Source organism: Penaeus chinensis, chromosome 39, assembly GCF_019202785.1.
Source record: "Penaeus chinensis breed Huanghai No. 1 chromosome 39, ASM1920278v2, whole genome shotgun sequence".
In the NCBI taxonomy this organism is placed as follows: Eukaryota; Metazoa; Arthropoda; class Malacostraca; order Decapoda; family Penaeidae; genus Penaeus; species Penaeus chinensis.
In genome coordinates this window covers 8,506,358-8,521,444 of record NC_061857.1, presented here as the reverse complement: position 1 = coordinate 8,521,444, position 15,087 = coordinate 8,506,358, and the positions used below count along the sequence as shown (strand labels likewise).

Sequence of the window (15,087 nt, the reverse complement as noted above, 5' to 3'; positions counted from 1 at the left end):
TATGCAGGTTTGTGGAAATCATTCATTACAATTTCAACGGAACGCCTGTAGCATTTTTCGTGTGGCGCACAATCTATACCGCCCCGAGAATGTAGAATGGCAAGGAACATTTTTCAGCATGGAGTCTGTCGTATGAACTTTTAAGATCAATGGAATGCTAGTGGGCACTTCGTAACTTGTACTGTAATACATATTCAGCTAAACAAAGGATGTTAATTGAGCAGAAGCATGACTCCATGGTTCTTGACTCGTAAGACTTGCTTCTGAACTATTAATGGGAAAAATGTGTGAAGATAAGTAGAAGACCATTAAAATATTTGCATAAATAAAAGTCATAGTAAATGTGTTTAAACACAACATTGAAAACCCCAAAAGCTCTCACAAAAGTATTCCTATTTCCCAACGGAACTTAATATATGTTTATTTTCAAGTTGTACATTGCTATCATATCCGGGTTTTATTGTATGTATTTTTTTTTTTTTTTTTTTTTTATTGAATTACCCTATTTCTAAATCAATATAGATTAAGAGATAGAGGGATGGACAGATCAATGAAGGGGAAATATACCACAAAGCGTAATTAACTAAATCCCCCATTCCCAGTTATGCTCTGAAAGACCATTGAAGTGAACCTGTTGAGATTTTCGCGTGTTGGCCAAACTAAATTGTTTAATTGATTAACTGGATATCCCTTTCCGTGGAGGTTACACGTAAATATTAATGAACATTTATCTAAGGGTATTACTTTTTGTTGCATTATTATTATCATTAATATCATCACAATCCTTAAAATTATTGGTACAACTACTATTATTACCATTGTTATTGTTATCATTGTTATTATGATTACGTTATCATTCTTATTATTACAGTTATCACTCTTATCATCATAATTGTTATTTATATCATTGTTATTACTCATGTTTTATCATTATTATCCTTATCCTTATTAATATTAGTATTAGTAGTATTACTAGCATCATCTACACTTTTATCATTATTGTTGATATTATCATTACTATTATTATATCCATTATTGTTATTATCATTATCATTATTATTATTATTATTGTTCTCATCATTATCATTGCTTTTAATACGGTTATCAATATTATCATTATCACTGTCATCATCATTATCATTTTTGTTATTCTTATTTTTATTAACATTATCATCATCATTATTGCTATTATTAATACCATTATCATTGTCATTATCCTTATAATTATTATTATCGTTATTGTTATTGTCATTATTATTATCATCATAATTACAATAATTGTAATTGTTATTATTATCGCCAGTACTTTTGTTATCATTATCATAACTATCATTACAATCTTGATCATTATCATTATTACAGTTATCATTATAATAAAAAACGGTAATACTGGTAATAATAACATTAATTATTATTATCATTACTGATATTGTTCTTATTATCATTACTGATATCGTTTTTGTTTATATCATTATTAGTTTAATAATGATTATCCTTATCGTCAGTAGTATCATTATCTTTATAGTTATAATTACTATCATTATCATCATTATTATCATTATCATTACTACTGCTGTATTTAATGTTATCATTATTACCAATTTTCATTAGTTTCATGATTTGTGTTATTTTCATCATTATTATTATTGTCATTTTTATTACTCTCCATCACCTTTCATATTATAAATTAACTGCTATTATTATCTTTATTATCCTCATCATTATCATTATTAATTTGGTTATTAATATTATCATTAATATTATCATTATTATTATCATTTATATGAGCATTATCATTATGATTGTTTTATTGTTATTGTTATTAATATTATAATTAATATTCAGCATGTTGGGGTCCCATATCCACTTGGAAATGGAACCAAATTTGACTTACTGAATGTAATTAATTAACATTATTGGTCTTATTGATTTCATTATTATACAAGGGTATTACTGTTACTTTGTTCTTTATCAAATTAAGTAGTTTCGTTATCTTCGCTATAGTAATATCGAACGGTTCTTTTCATTATCATTATTATTATAGCTATTATTGTGATCATTATGTTTATTATTGTAGCTAATTCATTACGTCCATTGTAGTTTTCTGTCACCATTACTATTACCATCGTTTTTGTCAGATATCGAAGAACAGAATAGGGCTTTTAATATCCTGAATGTATTAAAAGTGTTGGAATCTATGTAAGACTAATGATTTTATTCATTAATGGAGTTAAATGACAGATAGATACACGTGTAGTTTTAACAAATGGATTTTTTTTCAATCGGAATTATTATTTCCCGTATCCGTAGCCGCCGCCATAGCCTCCTCCACGTCCGCCACCATAGCCTCCTCCACGGCCGCCGCCATAACCACCACCATAGCCGCCTCCACGACCGCTTCCGTAGCCTCCGCCATAGCCGCCTCCGTAGCCCCCACCATAACCTCCGCGACCGCCGCCATAACCGCCGCCATAACCACCACCATAGCCGCCACCTCGACCACCGCCATAACCACCACCATAGCCTCCACGGCCTCCTCCGTAGCCGCCACCGTAACCGCCTCCAGAGCCTCCCGCCAGGACACAGGCCGTCATGGCTGCCACCAACAGAAGTGCGAGAGTATATTTCTGAAACATGAATAGATACGATGAGCTTCTGTGGAAAACCTAGCTATGGAAACAGTAGAGCTGGACTTAGATAAATTAAATACAGATATATTTGGGAATATGTCCGTCATGTATGAATCAGTTTCATCTGACTATATATTGAGTTTACGTTTACATCTTAAGCTTCTGATTGAGTTTATATCTATTGTCTATGATGAATTGGTGTACCTTAGAAGGAGTTTATATTTTATGTATTACAGTTGGTCTGTATCCTTGCCTTTATGTGAATAATATAAAGTACAAGAGTTACCACAAGTATAGCAAATCATACAATGTTATTTCCTTTTTTTGCCTTAAGTGTGGTTGATAATGATGATGAAGTTGCGAAAAGGGAATGGTTGTAGTTGTGATATATACATATCAATGTCTTTACATTCATGTATACATCCATAAATACAGACATGCATATATATATAAATGTATATATGTGTGTGTTATATATATATATAATGGGAAACACACACACATGTATATACAATTTTGAGGGTATGTATTTATAGATTGATATACATATATTTATATATATGATATACATACACATATACATATACATATGTATGTACACACATATATATGAATTCATATATATGTGTACATATATGTATGCTATATGTATGTATGTATATATTATACATATGTATATATATATGTATGCATGTACGCATCTGTGTGTGTTTATACAGACGTGCAGAAGCAAGCACATGCTTTCACTCAAAGCGATATACTTACCATTGTGCAAAGCTTTCCTTATGAAGTCAGGCCAGACTGTGCTTCGGGCTCAAGGGAGTTCAAGCTTTTATATCCACCAAAGGGAATAGCTCAGCCGTTCTGCGCCTGAGAAACACGCGTCATGTAATGTGATAGTATTTTCATGACAGAATTTCATGACATTTTTTTTTCATGGCCAGCCTGATTCGGGTCTTTCATTATCGCTAGATTTTACATTGAGAATTGGATAACGAACGTACACTGAGATGATCAATTTACTTTTTTCTTGCAAATCCCCAGTTTGGTTGCGTTCTTGTTGATGCAGGTTTGTGGGAATCATCAAGCCATTCGCGACGGGCATGTCACGTATCCGTGCCATACCCACTGTGAGTTTACTTGTTTAATTGTTTTTACGCATGGATGAGCCAATTACGAGTACTGCCTGTCTCGCCCGTTTACACTTTTTCTTTAATTTACGAAAATATATTACTTTATCTTATCTTGCTATTACTATTGTTTATAACATTATAGTAATCCTAATGTTTATAATAAAAATAACACCATCGATATGCATAGCGCTAGTAAGAAATACATTTCCCCGCCAATTCAAGGAAAGGTGAAATCAGGTAAGGCAGAGCCATCTATGTGTAGAGACATTTCACAAATATAAAAAATGAGCACAGCATTTTCCCCATTTATTTGTTCATTTTCCCCGTCGCGAATGGGTTAATGTCTATTTGTTACTATATGTTTATGTTGAACGTTGCACAAATTGCCTTATTCTAATTAAATTTTCAATGACATCATTCTGTTATGCCATTTTATTAGTTATAATTTCATTTGTATCACACTATTTGGTTTAAAAAAAAATATATATATATATATGGGTTATGCATTTTCGCAGTTGCTAGCCTCATTGTTATTCCTTTCTCATCATTGGATATGTGTGTTTATGTTTACATATACATATATGATAAGGTAATGATGATAAGAAAAAATATATATTATGTTTTGCAGCTGTCATATTTTTTATGTCCTTTTACGAGAGGAATTCAATATTCATATGAATAGATGTAATATTCCTCTCTCTCTCTCTCTCTCTCTCTCTCTCTCTCTCTCTCTCTCTCTTCTCTCTCTCTTTCTTCTCTCTCTCTCTTTCTCTCTCTCTCTCTCTTCTCTCTCTCTCTCTCTTTCTCTCTCTCTCTTTCTCTCTCTCTCTCTTTCTCTCTCTTTTTTTCTCTCTCTCTTTCTCTCACTGTCTTTCTCTCTCTCTCTTTCTTTCGCTCTCTATCTCTCTCTCTTTCTTTCTCTCTCTTTTTTAGACAGATAGATACACATACAAGACAGAGAGAAGTAGCCAGATGAAGAGGAAATATACCAGAAAGAACAAAAGACCAATTATCTCTCTTCTGTCCAAACTAAATTATTTGAATGAATAACTAAAATATCCCTTTCGGTGTGTGGATGTCGCATCTCAACATTAATTAAAATTGATCCAAGAGTATTGCTCTTTTTTGCATAATCATTTCTATCATTATTACTATCATCAAATCCTAACAATTACTGTCACTACTACTATCATTGTTATTGTTATTACTGATATTACTGTTACCATTCTTATGGTAACAGTTTACGGTATTATTATTAATAATCATCATTATTACAGATGATATTATAATGATGTTAACGATGATGATAATAATAATAATCATTACCATGACAATTCTTCCTATCATTATTAATATTTTTGGTTATCATTTTTACTATTGTAGCAATTATTATCATTATTGTCAATAGTATTATTTTCTATATTATTGTCATTATTATCATTATCATAAACCTCCTTACTAATACTACTACTAATATCATCATTACCATTGTTACTGTCATCATTCTTATGGTTATTATTGTTATCATCATTATCATCATGATCAATGTTATTATCGTAATTATGGGCATTAGCATCATTATCCTTATTATCACTCTCCACCATCATCATCACTATTATCATCCCTATTATCATTATTATATTTATCTTTATTATCATTATCATTATAATCTATTTTGTGTGTTACTTATTGTATTATTATTCATATTCTTATTATTGTTATCATTTATATCTTCATTATCATTATAATTGTTTTATTGTTATTCTAATTAATACAATAGTTTATCACATTATAATCACATCCTTAAGGATAAGTCGATATGCGAGCTGAGCTTCGCCGGGCTATGCAATGAGGGAGCCGCTGTGTCGATAATGCGACTCGCTAAGTGTGTCAGCTGGTGCTGACTCGTCTAGCTTACCGCGTGGTGCCAGTCACAGCAGTAACCTCAGGCGCAATTGCAACTTCTCGCGCCTGACGGGGCGCGAACGCGACCTTGATGAGAGGCGACACGTACCACTGTCTAGCCGGAGGCTTCACCATCCTTATACAAACTATTGGCATGACTGATATCATTAGTAATCAACTTGTTGGGGTCAGAGACGGTTTGGGAAGGAACCCTACCGCATCATCCCGCAGCTTAGTGATCATTTTCCTATGCGTACATGTCTCCTTGTTTCCACTTGGAGATGGGACCAAGTTTGACTCATTGACTCATAGGAACTTAAAATCGTATGTAATAAAAGTGTAAGAATTTATGTCATACACTGGTGATTTATTCATTAATGATGTTGAATGATGAACATAAAGACGAGTAGATTTTTAGCAAGTTGACTTATTACAGTCGGAATTATTTCCCGTATCCGTAGCCACCGCCGTAGCCGCCTCCACGACCGCCGCCAAAACCGCCTCCGTAGCCGCCACCATAACCTCCCCCATAACCGCCTCCACGACCGCCGCCATAACCACCACCATAACCTCCACGACCGCCTCCGTAGCCGCCACCGTAACCGCCTCCGTAGCCCCCACCATAGCCTCCGCGACCGCCGCCAAAACCGCCTCCGTAGCCGCCGCCATAACCGCCACCATAGCCGCCTCCTCGACCACCGCCATAACCACCACCATAGCCTCCACGGCCTCCTCCGTAGCCGCCACCGTAACCGCCTCCAGAGCCTCCCGCCAGGACACAGGCCGCCATGGCTGCCACCAACAGAAGTCCGACAGTGTATTTCTGAAACGAAAATACATACGATAAGCTTACCTGGAAAACATAACCATGGAAACAGTGGAGCTCGAGTTATATCAATAAAATAAAGGGTTGAGCTTATGATACTTGAGTATATGCCCATCGTGTAGGAATCAATTTCATCTGAATGTGTAGCAAATTATACAATGTAACTTCCTTTTTCGCCTTCCGTGGGGTTAATAATAATGAAAATTAAAAAAAAAAGTGACATATAAGAAAACAATAGTTATAGGTACTAGGTCGATATTGATGATACTTACAAGACTGGCTGTAGCAGTGATATATATATATATATATATATCTAAATCTATAATATCAAAATTCATACATATATACATCCATCTATATATAGGTATGTGAGTTATATATGTATATAAACATATATAAAGTGAGACATACACGTACACAAGCATATATATATACATATAAATATATATATATACATATAAATATATATATATATATATGCCTGTATGTGCGTGTTTATCTATAGATTGATATATATATACATAGAATATACATATGAATACACATACATATATATATACATATACACATGCTTATGTGTGCATATATGTATACTTATATATAAATGCACACACTCACATACATATACCTATACACATACACATACATACATGTGTATGTATACATATACATAAAATGTATTTATGTGTGGGTGTGTATGTATCTGTATACTGACGTGCGGAAACATGCACACGCTTTCACTCAAAGCAATATACTTACCATTGTGCAAAGCTTTCCGGTATGAAGTCAGGCTAGACTGTGCTTCAGGCTAAAGGGAGTTCAAGCTTTTATATCCACCAAGGGAGTCGCTCGGCCGTTCTGCGCTTGAGAAACACGCGTCATGCGATGTGATAGTATTTTCCTGACAGATTTTCAAGATTTCTTTTTTTTTTTTTTTTTTTTTTTCATTACTGGCTTGACTGAGGCCTTTCATTGTCGCTAAATTCGAATTAATAGATTTTACATCCAGATTATAAACACGAGCATAAACTAAGATGATCAATTTACTTTTGTGAGAATCATTTCTACATTCCTATATTCCGCTGAACACCGTAGCACTACGAAACGCACAATTTCAACGGAAATGCCTGTAGCGCGATACGTGTATTCTTCGTGTAGCGCATAAACTCAGTATGAACTCTGCCTTATGAATCTAGAGTACTAGTGGGCACTTTTTGACTTGTATTTTATTATATATTCAGCTAAGCGAAGGATGTTAAATGTGCAGAAAAATGAGACTATGATTCTTAACTTGTGACTATTAATGGAAAATATGCTATGTTAAGATGAAAAGAAGACTTAAAGATAGTAGCGTAAATAAAAGTCATAGTAAATGTGTTTCAACGCATAATTTAAAAAAAAAAAAAATAAAAATAAGCACGCACAAAAGTATTCCGTATTTTTCAACGAAGCGCAATGCATATTTATGTTTATTTGCTAGTTTATGTTTATGTTGCAAACCGCTAGCGTATCCCGATTTTATTGTATTATTTAATTGAATTACCCTATTTCTATTTTGAATCACATTTTGTCAGACTATTTCATTATTTCTTATTCCATTTGTATCACAATATTTTGTTTAAAAGACATATCGTTGTGGAGATTGTGGGTTATGCATTATCGCTATTGCTTATTATTGTATTTTTATTATATCATAATTTTATGATACTCGTACATGTGTGTGTGTGTGTGTGTGTGTGAATGTATGTGCATGTGTGTTTATAAGTTTATACTTATGATAGGGTAATGATAAGAAAGAAATATATGTAATTCAACATTTATAAGCATTAATGTAACATTCTCTCTCTCTCTCTTTCGCAGACAGATTGATAAACATATAGATAAAGTAGACAGATTGATCATTGAAGAGGAAACCTGTTAAGATTTTCACGTGTTGACCAAACTAAATTGTTTAATTGAATAGCTAGATATCTCTTTCCATGCGTGGATGTTACACGTCAACCTTTATGAAAATGTATCCAAGGGTATTTTCTTTGTTGTATTATCATTATTATCATCATTATTAGTATCATTACTATCATCATAATCTTTACAATTACTGCTGCTTCTACTACCATTGTTATTATTATCATTACTTTTATCTTTACTGCTATCATTATCATTATAGGTGTTGTTTATGTCATTGTTACTATTAATTTTGCTACCATTATCCCTATCGTTATTGTTATCGTTATTATTATTAGCGTCATCATCGTCATCATTATTGTTATATTATCATTACTATTATTATCATCACTATTGTTATCACTATCATTATCATCATTATCATTATTATAATTATCATTATTATTATTATCATTATTATTATTATTGTCGTCATTACCATTGGTATTGATATATCTATTACTATTTCTATTATCATCGTCACTATCTGTGTTATTAATAGTAGTATTTCATTATTATCCTTATTATCATCATTACTGCTATTATCAATATCACTTTTACTGTCATTATCATTATCATGATTACCATTAATAAAATCTTTATTATCAGTAGTAATAAAAGTAGTAGTATTATCATTAAAATTACTGTTGATATCATTGTCATTGTGTTTTATTATCACTATCAGAACTATTATTCTAATCTTAATCGTTATAATTATTACAGCTGTAATTAAGATAATAACGATAATAATGGTAATAGTAACAATAATAATCATTATCATTTCTATTGCTATTATCATTATTGATATTATGATTAGCATTATTGTCACTCGTATCATTATTAGCTTTATCATTATTATTGTCATTATCATTACTATAATTTCCATTACTACTACAACTGTTATCATTATCATTACTGTTGTTTCTGTTATCCTCATGTCATTACTATTATTTATATCATTACTAATACTTTCATGATTAGTGTTGCCATAATTATTGTTATCATTATCATTATTATCATAATCAAACTATTATCATTTTTATTATCATCATTATTATTATTATTGATACTAATATTATCATCGATATTATTTTCATCATTACTGTTAACATTTATATCAGAAGTCATGATAGTTATCATATTGTTATTTTTATCAATACCCTAATTTATCACTGATAAGTCACATCATAATCATTATCATTATCCAAACTATTGTCAGGACTGATATCATTAATAATCAGCATGTTGGGGTCAAAGTCGGGGTGGAATGAAACTGGCCATCCTACCGCCTCATCCCGTGGCTTAGTAAGCATTTTCTTGCGTCCACTTGGATATGGGACCAATTTTGATTTACTGAATATCATTAATCAACATCATCGGTCTTATTGATGTCATTATTATCATTATCTGTAGTACTGTTACATCATTCTTCATTGAATCTATTAGTTTCATTGTTTTCGTTATGGAGAATATGAATATATACAAATGATTTATTTTTTAATGATGTGAAATGATGGATAGATACACGTGTAACTTTTTAACAAGTCGAATTATAACAATGGGAATTATTATTTCCCGTATCCGTAGCCACCACCGTAGCCACCATAGCCGCCTCCTAGACCGCCGCCATAACCACCACCATAGCCTCCGCGACCGCCTCCGTGGCCGCCACCATAACCGCCTCCATAACCTCCATGACCGCCTCCGTAGCCGCCACCATAACCGCCACCATAGCCTCCATGACCGCCTCCGTAGCCGCCACCATAACCGCCTCCAGAGCCTCCCTGACCGCCTCCGTAGCCGCCACCATAACCGCCTCCATAGCCTCCACGGCCTCCTCCATAGACTCCATAACCGCCTCCAGAGCCTCCCGCCATGACACATGCCACCATGGCTACCACCAACAGAAGAGCGACAGGATATTTCTGAAAAATAAATTCATACGATAAACTTACATGGAAAACGTACTTATGGAGACAGTAGACCAGGAATTATATAATTAAAATACAGATAGAATACTTGGGAATGTGCCTTTCAAGTATGAATAGGTTTCATCAGACTATATATTGAGTTTGAGTTTATATCTTAAGCTTTTGATTGAGTTTATTTATAATGCCCATGATTTAGTTTCAGATGTGTACTTTAGAATCAATTACATTTAATTCATTTGATTTGACCTTTGCCTTTAGATGAGTTCCGACAAGTGTAGCAAATTATACGATGTGATTCCCTTTTTCGCCTGTGGTTGATAATGATAAAGATGCAAAAAAGGGACTAGATTTATCACTAATGGTAATAACAATACAATAGTTATTGTTACAGGGGGTCGATATTGATAATACTTGTAGATTGGTTGTAGCAGTGATATATACATATTCATGTGTGTACATATCTTTATACATGTATTCTTACATACATACAGACACGCATATATATATATATATATATATGTGTGTGTGTGTGTGTGTGTGTCTGTGTGTGTGTGTGTGTCGTGTGTGTTTGATATACATATATCTATATCTAGAATATATACACACATACATATATATACACATATGTACATACACATGTATATGTATATATACTATATATATGTATATATACATATAAATACATTCACACACACAAATACATATACATATATATTTACATATATGTGGTTCATATGTATATATATATATATATATATACACAAATATATGTGTATATGTATTTGTGTGTGTGTGTGTGCAGACGTGCGGAAGCAAGCACACGCATTCGCTCAAAGCAATATACTTACCATTGTGCAAAGCTTTCCGGTTTGAAGTCTGGCCAGACTGTGCTTCGGGCCAAAGGGAGTTCAAGCTTTTATATCCACCAAGGGAATCGCTCGGCCGTTCTGCGCCTGAGAATTACACGTCATGAGATGTGATAGTATATTCCTGACAGAATTTTATGACATTTGTTTATTTTCACTAGATTTTACGTGCAGATTCTGATTACGACCATACACTGAGATGATCAATTTACTTTTCTCTTACAAATTACCAGTTTGGTTGCTTTCTTGTTTAAGCAGGTTTGTGATTATTATTCATGTTTATGTTTGTTTGCTAGATTATGTTGCACGTCACTAGCATAACAGCATTTTATTGCATTATTTGATTTAATTACCCTATTTCTAAATAAATGTTCAATCATTCTGTTAGGATATTTTATTAGTTCTTATTTAATCTGTACCGCAATATCCTGTTAACACAAAAAAAAAATCAAAGAAAAAGAAAACAAATTCGTGTAGATTATGGGTTATGTATTATTGAGGTTACTATCATCCTTGTTGTTTCCTTTTTTCATTATTGCAATTATTATCGTTGCATACTTTTATCATCACTTTATAATATATACATGTATTTAGATATATGTACATGTGTTCATATATACCTTATAACGTAATGATAGCAAGAAAATATATTTTCTTTTGTAGCTGTCAGAAATTATGTCCTCTTACTAATGGAATTTAACATTAATAGGAATAACTGCAATATTCCTCTCTCTCTTTCTCTCTATCTATCTATCTATCTATCTATTTATCTCTCTCTCTTAATCTCTCTCTCTCTCTCTTTATTTCTTTCTCTCTCTCTCTCTCTTTCTCTCTCTCTCTCTTTCTCTCTCTCTGGATATTATACGTCAACAGTAATGTATCCATGGGTATTACTCTTTGTTGCATTATCATTTTCAACATCATTATCATTATAATGCTTAAAATGATTGCTACTACTACTATTATCATTGTTATTATTATCATTGCTGTCATCATTCTTATCATTAAACCTATTGTTTTTGTTACTGTTATTATTTGTTATCATTATTATCTCTATGACTATTATTATCCTTAGCATCATCATTAGTATTAATGTTATTACTGTTATTAATATTATTATCATTATTGTTATCATTATCATTGCAATCTTTATCAATAATATCATCATCGTTATTATCATTATCATTATTACTATTAATATTATTTTCATTATTATCAGCGTTAATTATAGGGATATCATTAGTATTATTATCTTGTCATCATCATCATTTTTATTTTCATTATCATCATTGATATTCTTATTTTCATTTTCATTTTCATAACTATGATGATCATTATCATTATTGCTATTTGATATCATTATCATTGCCATTGTCATTATCATTGTTATAATCATCATTGTTAATGGAATTTTTATATAATATTTATCATTTTTATTGCATTGGTGTTATTCCTATTGGTAGTAGTATCAATAGTAGCATCATTATTATTACTATTGATATTATTGTCATTATTATTTTTGCCATCATTTTTGTTGTTATTATCATCATTATCATTACTATCATTATAATCATCCCCATAATCATTATTAGTCATCATTATGATAAGGATAATGATAATCGTAATAGTAACACTAATAATCATTACTATTGCTAGTCTTATTATCATTATTGATATTATCTTGTTTATATCTTCATTACTTTTATTATGAATACCATTATTGTTACTAGAATCATTTTTATCTTTATAATTATTATCATTATTATCATTTTTAATACTACTACATTTGTTGATATCATTATTATTGTTGCTACTGTTTTCATTATTATCACGAGTGTTATTATTATCTTCATTATCATCACTTTCATGATTAGCGTTATCATTATTGTTTTATCATCGTTATCAACATTATCGTTACTATTAATCTCTATCTTCATTATTATTTTAGTTATCACTATTATCATCTTAATTATCATTATCATTAACATTATCCTTTTTTTTACTAACATTATCATTAATATTATTATCATCACCATTGTTATCAATTACATCAGCATCATCCCTATAACTTTTTTATTGTTATCGTTGTTTGCATAATTTATTACTGATATTGAACATCATAATCACCATCATTATCCAAACTACTGACATCACTGATATCATTAATAATCAGCATGTTGGGGTCAAAGTCGAGGCGGAAAGGAACTGACTACCTTACCGTGCCAACCCGCGGCTTAGTGAGCATATTCCTGAGCGAACATGTCTCCTGTGTCCACTTGGATATGGGGCCAATTTTGCTTAGTAAATATCACTTATTGACATCGTTGGTCATATTGATATCATTAATATCATTATCTATAGTAATGTTGCTTTATTCTTCATTAAATTCATTGCTTTCGCTATTGTCGAATATCAGCTAGTTCTTTTTTATCATTATTATTAAAGCTATTCTTGTACTCATTATGTTCATTATCATTAATTCATTACGCCCTTGTCGCTTCCTGTCAGAGATCGCAGAACAAAATAGGGCATCTCATAGAATAAATGTATTCGAAGTGTTGGAATTTTTTATTTAACCATTAATTATATTAAATAATGGATAGATACACGTACTGTTTTTTTTTTTTTTTATTATTGATTTTATTCATATGTATTTTTTTTTTTTTTTTTTTTAACATGTTCAGTTATTACAACAGCAATTATTATTTCCCGTATCCGTAGCCACTGCTGTAGCCGCCACCATAGCCTCCTCCACGACCGCCTCCGTAGCCGCCACCATAACCGCCTCCATAGCCTCCGCGACCCCCGCCATAACCGCCTCCGCGACCGCCTCCGTAGCCCCCACCATAACCGCCTCCATAGCCTCCATTACCGCCTCCGTAGCCCCCACCATAGCCTCCGAGACCGCCGCCATAACCGCCTCCATAGCCTCCACGACCGCCGCCGTAGCCGCCACCATAACCGCCTCCAAAGCCTCCTCCGTAGCCCCCACCATAGCCTCCGCTATAGCCTCCACGGCCTCCTCCATAGCCCCCACCATAACCGCCTCCAGAGCCTCCCGCCAGGACACAGGCCGCCATGGCTGCCACCAACAGAAGTACGACAATGTATTTCTGAAACGAAAATGCACACGATATACTTACCTGGAAAACATAGCCATGGAAAAAGTAGAGCTGGATTTATATCAATAAAATAAAAGGTTAAGCTTGTGAGATATGCCTATCATGTATGAATCATTTTCTTCTGACTAGATACTGAGTTTGTGTTTATATATTAAGCTTTTGCTTGAGTTTACATCTAAACCTATGATTTGATTTCAAATGAGTTTATATTTCATGCACTTGATTTGGTCTATTATGTGTGTGTGTGCATATATATGCACACATACATATACATATATATACATACATTATATATACAAATATTTACATATATTGTATATGTGTATGTGCATGTATATATACATACATATATTTATATGTATGTATGTGTGCGTGTGCGTGTGCGTGTGCGTGTGTGTGTGTGTGTGTGTGTGTGTGTGTGTGTGCAGACGTCCAGAAGCAAGCACACGCCTTCGCTCAAAGCAATATACTTACCATTGTGCAAAGCTTTCCGGTTTGAAGTCAGGCCAGACTGTGCTTCGGGCTAAAGGGAGTTCAAGCTTTTATATCCACCAAGGGAATCGCTCGGCCGTTCTGCGCCTGAGAATTACACGTCATGCGATGTGATAGTATATTCCTGACAGAATTTTATGACATTTTTTTTTATTTTCACTAGATTTTACGTGCAGATTCTGATTACGACCATACACTGAGATGATCAATTTACTTTTCTCTTACAAATTACCAGTTT

The 15,087-nt window shown here is 32.8% G+C and overlaps 3 protein-coding genes across 3 annotated transcripts; all 3 read right to left on the bottom strand.

Annotated features, from left to right (window-relative positions):
- Positions 1-212: 212 nt before the first annotated feature.
- LOC125046437 (glycine-rich cell wall structural protein-like) lies at positions 213-5,803 on the bottom strand. The gene is made up of 3 exons (XM_047644214.1): positions 5,756-5,803; positions 2,378-2,627; positions 213-268 (listed from the first exon to the last, which is right to left on the bottom strand). The coding sequence occupies exons 1-3, from the start codon at positions 5,801-5,803 to the stop codon at positions 213-215; spliced, it is 354 nt and encodes a 117-aa protein (XP_047500170.1).
- Positions 5,804-6,110: 307 nt separating this feature from the next.
- On the bottom strand, positions 6,111-13,767 carry LOC125046436 (glycine-rich cell wall structural protein-like). Its single transcript, XM_047644213.1, has 8 exons — positions 13,723-13,767; positions 13,454-13,510; positions 11,655-11,663; positions 11,218-11,259; positions 10,162-10,363; positions 7,542-7,642; positions 7,210-7,302; positions 6,111-6,491 (listed from the first exon to the last, which is right to left on the bottom strand). Exons 1-8 carry the CDS (start codon positions 13,765-13,767, stop codon positions 6,111-6,113), a joined length of 930 nt encoding a protein of 309 aa, XP_047500169.1.
- Positions 13,768-13,932: 165 nt separating this feature from the next.
- LOC125046609 (glycine-rich cell wall structural protein 1.0-like) lies at positions 13,933-14,865 on the bottom strand. Its single transcript, XM_047644426.1, has 2 exons — positions 14,832-14,865; positions 13,933-14,348 (listed from the first exon to the last, which is right to left on the bottom strand). The coding sequence occupies exons 1-2, from the start codon at positions 14,832-14,834 to the stop codon at positions 13,938-13,940; spliced, it is 414 nt and encodes a 137-aa protein (XP_047500382.1). The 5' UTR covers positions 14,835-14,865; the 3' UTR covers positions 13,933-13,937.
- Between the last annotated feature and the right edge of the window lie 222 nt (positions 14,866-15,087).